The sequence below is a fragment of the Haemaphysalis longicornis genome, unplaced genomic scaffold (genome assembly GCF_048455015.1).
Source record: "Haemaphysalis longicornis isolate Haplotype H1 unplaced genomic scaffold, Haemaphysalis longicornis Haplotype H1 scaffold_101, whole genome shotgun sequence".
NCBI classification, from domain to species: Eukaryota; Metazoa; Arthropoda; class Arachnida; order Ixodida; family Ixodidae; genus Haemaphysalis; species Haemaphysalis longicornis.
In genome coordinates, this window is record NW_027526205.1 from 769,267 (window position 1) to 784,540 (window position 15,274).

General features: G+C 45.9%; 1 protein-coding gene across 2 annotated transcripts in view; it reads left to right on the top strand.

The window, feature by feature from the left end:
• The first annotated feature begins 5,354 nt into the window (after nucleotides 1-5,354).
• The window catches only part of LOC144160522 (uncharacterized), a 54,443-nt gene continuing 44,523 nt past the window's right edge, over nucleotides 5,355-15,274 (top strand). For both annotated transcript variants that reach the window (XM_077691791.1, XM_077691792.1), the window contains exons 1-2: nucleotides 5,355-5,506; nucleotides 12,808-13,215. In XM_077691791.1, coding sequence (XP_077547917.1) covers nucleotides 5,380-5,506; nucleotides 12,808-13,215 — 535 coding nt within the window. In that variant the 5' untranslated portion in view covers nucleotides 5,355-5,379. The remainder of the gene's footprint in view (nucleotides 5,507-12,807; nucleotides 13,216-15,274) is intronic.

A 15,274-nucleotide genomic window follows, 5' to 3' on the forward strand; every position in this document is an offset into this window, starting at 1 on the left:
CGGCGAAGGTGGATCCTGAGCGAAGCTAGCTGTTGTAAGTAACTACACACGCTGAAGCCTGAAGCATGCGCTCGGCGTCTTGGGTGAAAACTTCTGTGCTTTCGCTAGGCTGATGCATGCCGTTGGCTTCTTGGGCGAGAGTTGCTTGATTTTGTGTGGGAAGCCGTTGACAAAGCCGATTTTGCGGTCTTTGTCGCCCATTGTAGTAGCGCTGCTCTTCGGGAGTGGTTGTCTCGTGTGATCTACCCATGGCAGCCTTGGATTGAACTGAAATGAGTTGCGATAGCTGCGCTCTGCACGAGAGCCTCGATCGAAGTCAGGGCCCCTTTAGCAGAGCACCTGCAAACATAATCTTTACAAGGAACAGATCGAAGGGTTCCCATTGTCCCCATGTGCCTTATCATTCATCATGTGGTTTCAAAGGAGGTTTTGGGGTTTTTTAAACAAATACTGAGCTCTACGCGGCACGTCTGATTGCAAGAAAAGGCATGCCGTTCGTTCAATTGTTGGCCTGTGGTTTCTTGCTACAACAACAACACGAAATGTTTTTATCAAGGAGAGGCTTACAGCATGCCTGTAAAATACCGCGATCACAGTGATCTCAACTGAGTTATGACCTGAAGGTCGTGCAATCAGTTCAGATGGAGCTGCGTGAACTTCGTTGTGCAGCTCAGGTTACGGATACTTCTCGCAGTGTATATATACACATGAATTAAAGCTCGCTTTACGTCATTCTCACATGTGCGTGGGATCCGCCGATAGTTTGAAACGCTTATCGTGTTCAAATAAAACCGTAAATGAAAGTTTAGGCTCCATGGTAAAAATGCATACTTGCTTACCCAATGGACCGGGGTCACTGTTATAAAAACTTGACAGATAAAAACCATATATGAAAACGAAAACTACAAACGCAGTGTCATTGCCATGGACTAGAACAATGAAGGGTTTCATGGCATAGGAAGATGCATAGCGTCCACATATATTCTTCTTGCCATATAATTGGCTCCGTAGCCGCAAAGGGGAGATGCCCTGCGACAAGACTTAACGGAGAAGCAAAAAATGACTGCGTATTTGCTCGCTTTGATGCAAATGTCGTCGAAAGGCGACAGTCTTCGGCCGCAGCTGCCCCGTAACTGCCTCTCTTCTCTCCTCCGCCCAGCTTTCACGCTATTCTCGTCCCCTCTTTTGACTCCCTTAAAAAACGCAATAAAGTTTTTCTAAATTCGATAAATTTTTGTCGTGTTCACACTGGGGTACTCATCTTTTTGGAGCTTTTCTTCCTGTTGTGAGCCACGAGCCTAAAGTTTCAGGACGAGAACTTTTTCTGTTTTTGACGAAAATATTGTTTTATTGTTCCTTTTCGTTGAATGTCGCAGACATTACGCATACGTATTTTTTAAATAAAAGAACACTCTTGCCATATGTAAGGTAATATTGTTTTCTGGAAATATCATGAATGTATTCATTTTTAATAAACTTGACGGTATTCAGTCCCTGACCAGACTAATTGAAAATTGTTTTGCATAGAAAATTACCTCATTCAAAAGACATTCGTCCCGTTTAGCCATTGTAACGCTTGCCCTCAACAAGGTGTCATGTTCCTGTGAGCAGCACCGAAAATAAATGAAAGCCTAATGTAGACAGGATACTATTATGTATGCATCGGTAGGTCCTGATTGTTTTCTGCCGATAACAGATCTCGGAATAGACTTACCAATTAAACCACGCATTGTAATAAATTCGCTGACGTGCCATACGTGAATCCAACGAATAAAATCCAGCGTCTTGGCTGAAAAAGGACCAACTGAAGGAGGCACAATTTCGCCGCTGCTAACAGCACTGGCGGAGCTCAACGACAGGAAACACGACGACCTCACATAGCCATTAGGCGAGTTACATGGCAAGCCACAATGCAGAACGAAACCGAGAAATGCAAGTGCGCAGTAATAAACGTTTCAGAAGTCTAGAGCTTGCTTACACAAGGCCATGCAAGACATATACTCGCGGGGAAATAGAGATGTCACCGGAACTAAGCGTTGATTCGGACGGTGAATAAGCAAGACCAACCGCGACAAATACGAAGAATGACACTGTCACCAACGCCCCCACACTAATTACCAGAAATAGCTGCGTTAGTACCCACGCGTCCGGAATGTTGAAAAATGGGAGAATAATTTGCAACCACCTGTACACCACACGACAGACTGTCGTTACCTACAGCCCTGGAAATCCGCAGTAGATTCACCGGGACGCGCAACGGCAAACACTCCCCGCCAATACGGCACGCTCACGTGTGAACATCGTTGAAATGGTTTGTTGCGCAGCGGCCAAATTCCTCAACTTTCTTGCAGTGAGTGGTTCCTCTACCCGTGTCGGACACCCCATCCCCTAGTGTTGCGAGAAATCTCAAACGCCTGATTTCTACTGGAACGTCATCATGTCTAGTACGATTCTTATGGTATCATCGGTGGAATATTGCCTGCTAGAGTAAACGGAAATAAGGTATTCACAGCAGTATTTCCCTACTTTCCAGTCATCATCAGCAATAGCCTGTGCATAATCAAAATAACTCCCAAAGGAGTTTCACTGGGATTTTAGCAAGTGTTTGGAAAGGATTACTGGGGTATAGGCAAATACAAAGCGGATTTTTGAATAGCTTCTCCTTAACACGAAGGAAGCGAAATGTGCGCACTGAACTAAACGGCTGTCTTCAGTTGGCACATGTAAAACACGCGACACATGGCGGTGAATACACCGCAGGCCATCCTGCTTATAAAATGTTCGCATCCCATGAGGAGCGACTTGGTTGAACAGCAGTCTATATGTTACTCCTTGTTTTTTTTTTTGTTTTATTCCTTTTTAATCCATATTTGAATATTTTAAATGTTTATTATTTTAATATTTTAAATTGATTTGTTTCGATCAAATTGTTTTTATATATTTAGCTCGTATTATTTGTCTACGAAATCCGCGAAGACATGATTTTTTAAATATCAGCCTGGCGTGTCAGAAGCGCACGGAGCGTTCTTCACAATTTTCAGCTCGAAGTTCTTGTTTGACATTTATTTATTTATTTATTTATTTATTTATTTATTTATTTATATACTCCATACTTCAGACAAGTGCGAGTCAAGCGTACTGCACTGCAGAGCAAAATATATTCGTATTTCTCACGAAACTTGTCGCGAAAACAAGCGACAAGAAAACATACCCTCACGCAAACACTGCAGATGGAACAAGCTATGTATGTAGTTTCACCTCGCCATGTAAAGCATGGAGAACTAATGGGTAAAGCATTCCTCTCAAAGTGCTTCGTAAGAAAGAAATACTTGTGAATGCTAGTATGTGCAAATATACTTTTGATGCTCCGACTATGTTTATGACGTGAAGCCGTGGTTGTGTCCTTTCTAATGCAATATTGGGCATGGAAACGCAATCCGGATTGTTGTAAGAGGCGGAAAAAAGTTACGTCGTGCTGGGATTCTTTTGAAAGACGGTAGTTCCACATTAGCACCTTGCAGCATGGCCTACTGCAAGTCGTAATGCTTGAATTGACTGTATTTAAATCGGCCACCTAATCGTTATATCTTTGGATTTTTCAATTTTTTAGCGTATAGAAGCAAAATTATCGCGGCTTTACATTATTGCAGTCACGTGCAGAAAACGTTTGCGATTTCTGCTTCATGCCACCTGCGTTTAAGACACACACTATTCAGCCACCTAATTTATTCATCGATACATGGCATAAGAGGGCAGTGTGTAAAGAATGGCAACTGATGCGTGAAGACGTAGTCACCTGCACGCTACTGCACGGTAATGAAAAAAATGTGCTGTGTAATAAAATGCCGTTTATGATGTGTCTAACGGCACAATTATAGAGCAGTAGAGAGTGGGGGCAGTTGCAACATAATTATAAAGCTTAGGAAACAGGCATGTAGAAAAAAGCAACGAACACACTCAGCAAACCATATTTTCAGTCCTCTTGTCTCTTAACAGCACTGTTTTCTTGTGTGCTAATGTGAGTCAGCTGAGAGAAGAGTATTTTAAAGCAAATGTTGGGCTTTCAATATCAGCTAGTTATCTTTGTCCCTACCGTCTGTTGCCTTGTGAATCTTATACGTGTGACACGTGTAAATAAGCTAAGAATTTAACTGTTTACAGGGTTGATACGTGCTGTGGGCTTATAGCATATATAAACGGACGAGATTATCAGCGCAAGTCTCAACGTTATCTTCGCTGACACTCCCTATTATGAAGCAGGTGCACGCACAATTTTCGCACTCATCGGAAGCAGAATCGTCGCGTCTGTATGACGCAACGTCCTCTCATTTTCTCTTTTTCTGCAACAAATCACCCTCACGTAACTTTTCTGTGAAGGAAGAGATCAAACACTTAAATTTTAACTGGAGAGATAAGCTCAGCAACAGGCAGTGCAAGCGTATTAGAGTAAATTGGGAAGCGGTATGTCACGTCAATGATCGCGAAATGTTAGGAGAAAACTTTGTCGAAACTACTAAAGCATTGTCATGAACACACAGGTTATGTTTAAGTTCGTTAAAACACGTCAAGTGGATCTGGATAAGGTGCCCAGCTCAGGCAATTCAGACAGAGTAGAAAAGAATACCATCCCTCGTTCGCTCTAATAGGGCCTCAGAACACAGCTATATTTTATCATGACAGCTCACAATACTTTATTATATTGACGTTTTATGCGAAGCCTTTTACATCAGTGTATGTATATTTTTTTATGTATTTGAGGTTGTGGGCGTTTCACGGCGGGTGCTACCATGCGTCCCACTCCGGTATCAGCTCCCACGTAGCCCAGCACAGATCTAAAAAAGAAATTAACGTTTACCACACCGAAGGCTTGGAGGACCAAACCTAGTACTTTCGTCGTCCGAGACAGACTACATAACGATTGTACCAGAAGTCTATATTGCAAGGTTATAATTGCGGGTATTGTATTCAACTCTGTTGGCCAGCCAGTTTTAAGGCCTCAGAAACAGAGAAACGTCTTTCCCGAACGCCATTTTCTCCAAGTCACCATCTGCATAGGGAGGCCCTTCAACTGCCCATGCTCGGGATTTTTTATGCTTAAGCACGGCGCTTTTATAAAACCATTGTTCTATATGAGCACGTCAACTGCGGCTGCTCTGGACCCGTTCGTCTAACTGTCATCTTTGTTTCTTTTTTATTCCTGTCGCATTGAAAGGATTTTGCCTCCCAATTTTTACAGCGAAGAAATAAGAACATATTTCGAGAAAACGCAGGCAGTAGGTCACCTTGAAGGATCTCCGAGCATCTTGAGATGTACCGTTGCACCGCATTATTTGGAGTGACGTGACAAGATTGATTCAAACGCTGTAACAAAAACCCGTGATGAGCAGCTTCGCCCTCACTCGGTACCTCCGTTCTGTGCGTGCAAGGCCGGGTCTGAAAAAAATGGCCGCCTTCTGTCGCCTCACCGCTTCCTTCCTGCTCTTGGCCTTGGCCACGCAGGCATATGGTAAGTACTGACAGATATTTTTCCGGATTAATATGTCCTACAAGCCTGCATAATAATTTATAAAGAAGTGCTATCATATAAGTAACTCGGTGTGCAGAAAATTGTGTTTAAGGTACAAAATTGTATGAATACAATGAAACAAATTTTAGAATGTTGTGATTAGATACCTGAAGTCCAGATAATCACGAATCCTGCAAAGAACTTTATTCCATATGAACAAAAAAATAGGTTCATGCTTTCGTTTTTTTAAGAAGCTCAACTTAGGCAGAAGTAGCCAGAAGGGTTTTGTAAAGCAGACTTCACGTCATGATGAAAACTTCGAGGCGCACGCAACAAAGCTGGTGGAATAAAAATTCAATGCCCTCTTCGGTTTAGAACAACATTATTTTTATCAAAATAAATCTATCTTTAAAAAATTGGCTCCAATCTACGCTGTGAAGGTGGTTGCAAAGCAAAGCTTTAAACAACACCCACAACAATTGCCCATGCGACGTCACTTGAATTCACACACGTGGCTACAAAAAGAGCGAAACAAGACATTCGGGCAGCCGTTACCTGAAATTCGCGGGGGTAGCGTCCCGAACGCAACAGCATCGGCCACGGACGGGCAAGAGTGGCGGACGCCGTCGCTGAAACACAGCCGTGGGTCGGCAGAAAGAAAACCGAGAGGAGGGTCCTTCGAAGGGTGAAACAGCGGAGCCTAGGCATCCTGATGTGCTAGCTCGGGGCTACGCCACCGCGTGACACAAGCGCAGACACTGAAACTATTCAGCATGTGTGCTAAGTGACTCCAATTTATACCGATTTAGCCTAGTTAGTTTAGCACGTTTGAGAATTGCGAGAAATATGAGGGAACTTTTATAATGGCTATTTATCCGAACCAGTTGCTCCTTTCACCTTTTGCAATAACTATTAAAACACAACCGAATTGGTACTCATGGATTTAGAACATGGAGTCACATGCTTGGGAAGCGGTGCACAAAAGGTAGCGTTTCTATAGCGGCTAGCTGTCTGTACGTGATCTCTACTTTTTGTTTTGTATGCCTGCAAAGTTATCCTTGGCACATCTATGCTGTACAACCACTTAAATCTGTTGGGTGCTGGTTACCCAGGACGTTCTGCCGAACAAGTTAATCAAGCCGTGCGAAGGAATCGCGCAATGCCCGCGAAGTTGCACCGAAACAGGCCCAGAACTACAGTAGCTAAATGAGGCGCGGAACCGACGGAATCGTCCCCGCCGTCGCGCCCGCTGGCGCCCAGGGAACGCTGGGTAATGGCGCTAGTTCACCGCGCTATCTACACTGTGCACCATAAGTGAAAACCGCCTTCCCCCTCTTCAGCAGCGTTAGGAGTTTCTTGTCCCGCACGCCGCGAAGGAACCGTTACCTGGTAGAGGTAGAAAGCTTTGTTGTAAAACTATAATGTTTAACAGCAGTAAATGGTGTCGGCAGGAACTGCCAATCTCAACACATTGACCCGTGAAAACATTTTTGCAAGTGCTTTTGTTCGACAGAAACTGTGAGAGTTTAGAGGGTTGCAAAGAGCAATAAAAAGCTTTGCCGTTGCCTTATAAGAATAAATTTTACACTATGCATGCCAGGATACCTGTCTTTCCCCATGACTTAGAAACTTGTTTCCCGGAAAGAGGTACTACGCTGGTTCTGTTTCGCTTCCAACACGCTCCATCGTATTTGGTTAAAACGGCTGCCCCGCGCAGTGAAACGTCCGGCAGCAGAATTTGCGAATTCCAACTATATTTAACGTGCTTTGGTATACGGGGCGAAGAAAGACATCGGGTACCTAAATGCTTAAGAAAATGGTTACCAAGGGGTGGTAAACTACGGAGGGGCAGACCACGGCTTCGATAGAGTGAGAACTAAGAAAGCTCATTGGTATGGAGTGGACACAAAAACACAACACACAAGTCTCCGGAAATCTTCCTAGGTGGCCCTCGTCGCTCAGGGGATACAAACTGGCTCATGGTGGTAATTGTAATGGTAAACTTTCCTGCGCAAAGAAAAAAACTATAATTTGTTGTTGAAACATGTGATGTACAAGCCCTCAATGCGGATATAACGGGGAATAAACTGAAAACAATGGTAAAATGATAACGCCAGACTATGCGGCTGTAGCGATGTGCGCTTGGCAATGTATGTGCTTTCGTAATTTTCAAATAAACTTGGCACAAGTTACATTCTCTTAAAGAAATGTAAGTGCCGTCATGATTACTTTTACGAAACGTGCACAGAAACTTTTATTTGGACAGTTATTTCAGCTGGCCTTCCTTGCCGGAGCTTGAGACGACCGACGTGTCACGTTGTGTGTCTCCGTCAATGTCTATTTGCGGGCTGCATTCAAAACTAAATTACCTACCTGCTTTAGCCAGATGTAGTGCGAAAGTCTTACCGTGTTATCAGGACAATTGTAACCATATTTAAGGCCACTGCATGGCTAAGGCTCCTGCCATTAGTGTGGAGCGACTAGGGCATTTAGTACAGATAGTTCAATTACGTCTCTCACATTGTTTATCAAAATCTTGTAAAAACGTGAATACCGCTGTTCTCTCGTAATTTTTTAAAGCGCGTTTGTATGGAAGGTTTGAAGTAAATTAACTATTCCGATATCAAATAAACGCACTTTAAAGGTGAAAGCTTGCAAGCCACTTAATGTGAGTAATATCTGCGGATTTCGTTTAAACGTTCCAAGTTATAGTGGGTGCTGTCCAAAGGTAGATAAAGTGCACATTGGTTCTGGAGCTGTTTTAGAAAACGTGCATTTATCTGTAAAACAGTTCAAGAAATACTAAAGGGCAAAAATAAGTCTTCCTCAATGAGCACATTACAGCGCTGTGGGTGCAAATATACTACTCCAGAAAGCACCACTTTCTTAATCACGCATAAATTGTAAAAGCGTGAATACAGGTATCATGCTGTTCATTCACTTTCCCGTTCAGCGATTTGCAATGTTTGGAATCTTGAATTTTAAAGAGCTGTTTCGGTGAAGATTTTTGAAACGTTTGGTCACAACGCCAAGTACGTCGGACACATGTAAATGTTAATGAAGTGCAATCGGAAACTTTTTGCTTGCACATGCGGCGCGAAAAGCTGAGACACGTAGATATGAAACACTAGTAGGCCCCCGCCGCGGTGTCTAAGTGACTAGGGCGTTTTCCTGCTTATCCCAAGGACGCAGCATTAATTACAATGGCGGTGGCTGCTTTTTAATGGGAACCAAAAAGCGAAAACGCCCGCGTGTTGCCATTTACGCGCACGCTAAAGATCCCCAGGCGGTCAAAGTTAATCCGGAGCCTTACACTACCGTGCCCCTAGTACCCTAGGTGTATCTTCGCCCAGTTAAACCCATAACATTTGAATTCAACACAATAGCAGGTTTTTTTACTAAGATTGCTGGTGATATTAATTTCAGCTTCAATTTCGGTTCAGAATTTTGTTGTTCCCTTTAATTCCCTATGAAGGATTGCGCGAGAGAGCAGGGACAATTCCCTTTTCTCGGTCCGGTTTTTCTACGTATGGCAGATTAGTTCTCTAAATCCGAAATTACTTGAGCAATCGATTGAGTGACGTGTCCGGCTGTCAGCCCCCATTCTTGCAAATAAATCGCCCAAATTGTTTCATTTCCATCCACTTTTTTGGATGGAAATGCATTTAATGACTGACCTTGTAGGCGGCCCCTCATCACTGTGCGTGACGTGGTGTTTTTCGCGACGAAAAACTAAAGGGCAATAAGGGAGCGAACCGACAATTTTATTTATTTATTTTTAAAAAACAAAGCAGTCTGTGCTGTGGAACAAAAACTAAAACAGATTAGAAATCTATAATTATAGACGTGAAAGAAATACCTCTTTTCGTTTTTATAAGATGTGGCCATGGTGCTCAGAACAACCAACTATTTTAAATAACGTCGTTTTACTTTGTATTGAACGAGCAGCAATGGTAACCTTCGTTCGCGTAAAGAAACGCTGATGTACTACGCAATGCTAAATTGTCATTTAACATCTTGTTCTGAGTGAACGACAATGATTTTTCTAGGGTGTTATGTTTCGTTATGGCGAGCAATCATTTGTTCAGGTTATCAGAAATGGTGACTGTGCAAATTCCCTTACTGGCTATTCCTTTAAAAGTTTTCGGAAGAAAATTATCATTGGAATAATGTGCGGCAAGCTTATTTTCTCCGTGGAGCACAGTGAGTACCCATTGATTACGAAGAATGCCAAGCGGGGTCAAGGGGTCTATGTGGTGCTGACACATACGAAAATGTAGAAGAATACTTAACTGGCCAAAGGAAAAGTTGGAGGTAGACTCGCAGGCTGCTTTTTAGTGTGTGGGCCACGCGGTAGATAGACTACAACGGAGTTTAATTAGATGTTCTGAAGGGTGAAGTGGGCATGGCCGCGTACGAAACTTGGTAGCAAAACCTGTTATTCAAGAAAACTGGCCGTTTTCTCTGAGATTAATGGCATATTAAAATAAACAATCAACAAACCAAACAATATTGAGCATGTGAAAAACTCGGAAGAAACCTTTTTTCTTGCTACTAATTGTGAGGTTATTATCAGAAACGTGGCGCTGGCATCACTTTGACTTTATGCAGCAATGTTGCGTGCACTCTGAAGTGACTTTTTTGCTGCCTTTGAGAAGCTGTCTTCATTGCCGTCCTCGTGTGTATTGCAAAATGGAAAGGAAGTTTGCTGAGGCGCAAGCAATCTGACTAAAATGGGGTGGCACGGGCAGGGAAAAATTTGAATAGACGCCTAAGCCGATTCTTCTCGATTTTTGTAACACTTGAAGCTTACCCTCCTATGTACACGTGCTGACGCTAGAGGAAAAGCTCAGCACTCTTTTATATGAGCCTGAGTCAGCTGCCTGCACTTGTACACAAGAGAAAAATAGCTCACCGATCGGAAAGGTGAAACACTATTTTTAGCTTTGATGCGTACGAAGTTTATTCAAAAACATCATCTAGCCTAAACTTCGACGTTAAAATAAACACTTCTTTTACAGGAGGGGAGGATTTGACAGACTATTTTAGTTTATATTTATGGCCTACTACCCTTTGAAACAAATCTTTGGCCATCTCCACTAACGTGAAACCAAAGGAGGGGCGAAGAATGCAGTGTAAAAGTATTCTTGGGGCCTTGGCATTTTTGGCAACGGAGAGGAAAGCGTGGCGGGGGGGGGTGGAGGTAGGGTATAGAGCTTTGCTATGAAAGGCTCGTGCCTTTAAAGCACGAACTGCTCTACCGCCAGGCGTAAACGAGTGCCCCGGTGTATTTTTTTTAGTACGCGTTACGAAGCGTTCCAGCGCAAGGCGTAAACAAGTGGCCCTGTGTTTTTTTAGTACGCGTTACGTTCTAGCGCGCGGCGTAAACGAGTGTCCCGGTGTTCTTTTAGTACGCGTTACGAAGCGTTTCAGTGCAAGGCGTAAACAGGTGTCCCGGTGTTTTTATAGTACGCATTACGTTCTACCGCGAGCCGTAAACGAGTGTCCCGGTGTTTCAGTGCCGTGACTACACAAAACTACGGTCACGTCAACATGAGACGCCGACAGCCCGAGCCTCTAATGGGATTCGCCTTTAAAAATGGATGTATGAGTCAAGAAAATCCAGTTCCAGTACACAGGATGTGTGACATCATCCACGCAATACGGATAAGTGTATGGGGCGACGATGGTTGTTTTCCCGCTTTTGGCATTATCTGGATTATTGAACAAATACCTGCATCGGAGAACAGTATACTGCGTTGGCAGAATTGAAATCTTGGCTTTTAGGGTGACTTGTTTTCCAACCTTCTGGTCTTTCTGGGAACTTGAGAAGGGAATTCCAATAAAAAAATAAATCTTTTTTTATCTAACCTTTGTTATCTACTGAACTGGCGTATACGGATTCCAATTAAGCTATACCTTGATTCAACATTCCTTCGTCTTAATTTCCCCTAAATAGCTGCACTTATTTCGATTACTGGGCGCCCCTACTTCATGGATATTATGAAATTATCTACCTCCGAAATTAATACACCATGCAGTGACTAGGAGTTTTCCAACATCGTGCTCGCTTCCGTAAAGAAGTGCACTTGCGGAATAAATTGTCAGTAAGCCATCTACAAACATATGGTGACCACGTTAGTGCTATCAAAATGCGGGACACAGTAACTGGGGGAAAAGCGGACGAGGAGGAAACATGGGTGCGCAATAAATCCGCTGCAATAATTGATTTTATAACTTTTGGAGAGATTATTTGCAATGTGAAGGTCCCGCGACACTGTGTGAACCCGCACACGTGTATATCTACGTCTAGCAATGTCGCCGACAATCAAAGATGGGTCCAACCTTCCCGGCAGCTGGCAGCTACCAGTGTGCTCAGCCGCTGCGATTATTCCCCTTTTGCAGCCTACCCCCGCGTTTTTCTATGACTCGTGTAACAACAACGGGGCTAAATGGGGGCCATTTGCTCTCTGACTTTCGGCGCGGACTTAAGGGTCTGTGCATTCTAAGACCAATCCAATGCGTCCCTCGCCAATTGTGGTGATGCACGCTCCCCAAGGAGTAAGGCATGACGTTGTCACCTCCCCGATTAATCGCAAAACGGGGATTGTACTTGTTGACCCAAAGAGAAACCTTCACATAAGGAGGGACACCTTTAAGGATTTTCGTATCTCTTGCGGGACGCGGGAGAATAGCCCTTAATGCTGGGCAGTCCCCCAGGTCCAGGGACCGGCAGTCGACATAGGTCAACGTGCAGAAACTATAAACACGTAAAACTCAGTTTTCAGGATGAATGACTTTTTTTTGTCGCAGAAGGCTGCTCTGCGAAAATAATAAATGCTCGGAACCAAATGAGTCGAGCACGTCGTAGGTTAACTTGACAAAACGAACATCTAAAGCGCCCGATGTTGTTTATAGATAACATTCAAGTGTTTCGTTTTGGCTTTTTGTTGTACCTGATTTGGCATTGATGGTTGTGTAACGTTACCGTCTGGTGAGGTTTGGTCGTATCCTGATGCAGATGTGGCCATTACACCGTCTTTAATTGGAAGCGGTGAACGCCTGTCAAGCTGGAAGCTCTTAAGCTCCGTGCCTACCCGTGTAGCCATGCTGGCACGCAAAAATATTCGAGTTTGCAGCTGCGCTCATTATCTTTTATTTTGAAACAGTTCTGTCCGTCGGTTTTGGAAAAAGTCAAATGCGTGGACTAAACGCATTCGCGTGTTAAGAGTCTCCAACGCGACCCTCTAAATATTGACGCCTAGCTGAAATCTTTTTTTTTTGCTTTTTTTTCGTTCCAGGATATAGGGGTGACAACTTCTTCCGTGATTCATTCTGGAATGACGACTTTTGGGGAGACTCAAGCTCTAGAAGAGGCCGTCACGACCACTTCTGGGATGGCATATGGGGATCCGGCGGCTCGGGCAGTGGCTCGTGGGGCAGCTCGTCGGCTGGCAGAGGTTTTGGTGGTGCGAGTCCATATGGAGGATGGGGCTCTAACTCAGCTAGCGGGAGCAGGTCATGGGGTGGCTCCATAGGCGGCGGATACGGCGGCGGTCTTTATGGAGCAGGCCTCGGTGGAGGAAGCGAAGGTCGCCTTGGCATCGGTGGCATGAGTGGCGCTGGAAGTTACTCTGGCAGCCGAGCAGTAGGTGCGACTTTCGGCGGAGGCCTTGGAGGCGCAACGACGGGCAGTTCATCTCGCTCCGGTGAGTATTATGTTTTCTAATAATTACCTAACGAATAGCAAAAAACGCCACTGCGTAAGCACCCAATGAATGCCCTGAAATTTATAATGTCAAACTAACACAATAGCAGACGGAAAATTTTCAATGTCAAACTGAGGGGCGCTGCGATCGCCGCAGGGAGCAGACGTGTTCACATCGGCTCCCGGTGATATGCCCGATTTTGCCGAAATAATCACTTCGGATCGCAGCGATTTTGTCACCACCGTGTGCGGGAGTGTGCCAGGCATCGACTGGTACCACGTTTACCCGGATAGTGAGTGATTTTCAGACGATTTCTGCGAACTTTCTTCTCGCCAACGAGGAAGCTGCGCTACGCCTAACCGAACAGCCGCGCCTCGGCTCAATACGTGGCCGCACGTGCGGCGGCTCCCGGCTGTTACAACCAGCCCCGGCGAGGCGCGCTCGCTCGCCTCGCTCGAGATGGCCGAGGATGCACCCGCCGGACCCAAGGAAGACCATCGCCCGGATATTTCCGCCGCTGTTTTGGATAATCCCACCGAAGATATGGATCTCGGCGTGCCAGTGCCCACGGACCCTCCTGCCACGTCGCACGAGGCCTCGATGTCACCGGCCTTTGACATCGCCCGACGATTCGGTCGCACCGTCATCGCAGTGGAAGGCGACGCCCTTTCCCCGCGAGACACCGAAGGATGGAAAATCACCGGTAAACAAGTAAGACAACGCCTCTCGGCCCCACCACTACCCGAGCCTTGTAATTCCGCACCCGCGAAGTCCCCCGCCAGAGACGCAACCTTTGCTCAACGAGTATCAGCCCGCATTACCCGAGCCGCACGAATGCCAGGAATTATGCCCAAGGAAGACATTAAGATCGTCATGCGGCCGAGGGGCGGCCTTAACATTGCCCGAATTGAAGCCAACATCATCATGTCGGCAGTGCTCACAGCGGCCGGAACTCCCAGAGAAAGCACCCGCGAAGACACCATCTCCACGAATGTCGCGCAGAACATCATAGTAGTCAGCACCCCCAGCGAGACACGCGCCGCGAAATACGCTCAAGTCCGCAGTCTTCAAATTGGCGGAAGCCGTTTCGAGACACACGCATACCGCTCGGCCCCGCACGGCACTGTAAAGGGTGTTATTCGCGAAATCGCCATCGAAGACACGGACTCGGACATTCAGGACAATGTGCTCAACCCCGCCAACCCGATGGCGCTCGAGGCACACCGGATCGGAAACACCACCACGGTAGTCGTGCTATTTGCGGGCCCAAAGGTGCCGAACTACGTCAAATACGGCTCCATGCTCATGCGGTGCGGGCTCGTGTGGAAAGGCTCGTGCCTTTCCGCACCCTCGTGCGGAAAGGCCTCACATACGTTGACCACGCCGCCCTTCCCAACTGCGCCATCGAACACTGCGTTGTGGAGGTGATCATCGGAAAGAAGAAGAAGGAGAGCGTCTACCTGGTCAACGTATACAGCAACCCCAAACACTACCAGCAGAAATTCCGAACACTCATCCACAAGACCTGCCAGCTAGCCCAAACCGACGCGGCGCTCCTATGCGGAGACTTCAACGCCCAGCATCAGAACTGGGGATACCCCAAGACAACCACTAAAGGCCGGCAGCTCCTCGACGAGGCAACAGACGCTGGCTTCTACCTGCTCAACGACCCCACGGCGTGCACATGAATCGCAACGTCGGCGCAGAGGGACACCAACCCAGACCTCACCTTCCATAAGCCGACGCCCAACCTCCCACCCGCACAATGGCGCAACACTGAGGAAACACTGGGCAGCGACCACTGCATCCTAGAAATTCTGGTGCCGCTCCGCTACAGGGGGCGCCGCCCCTACGCTCCTCAGAACACACACGCCGTCACGGAATGGAGCGAGTTCACAGCCAAGCTCGAAGAATACGGCGAGGAAGACACGGCAGAGAACGACATCGAAACGTGGACCCAGAGAATCATCGAAGCGAGGAAGGGCGCAACCACGTCGATCGAAACCGACGAACACCTCCCCCAAGTCGACAGTCACCTCGCACACATGCTCGGGGCAAA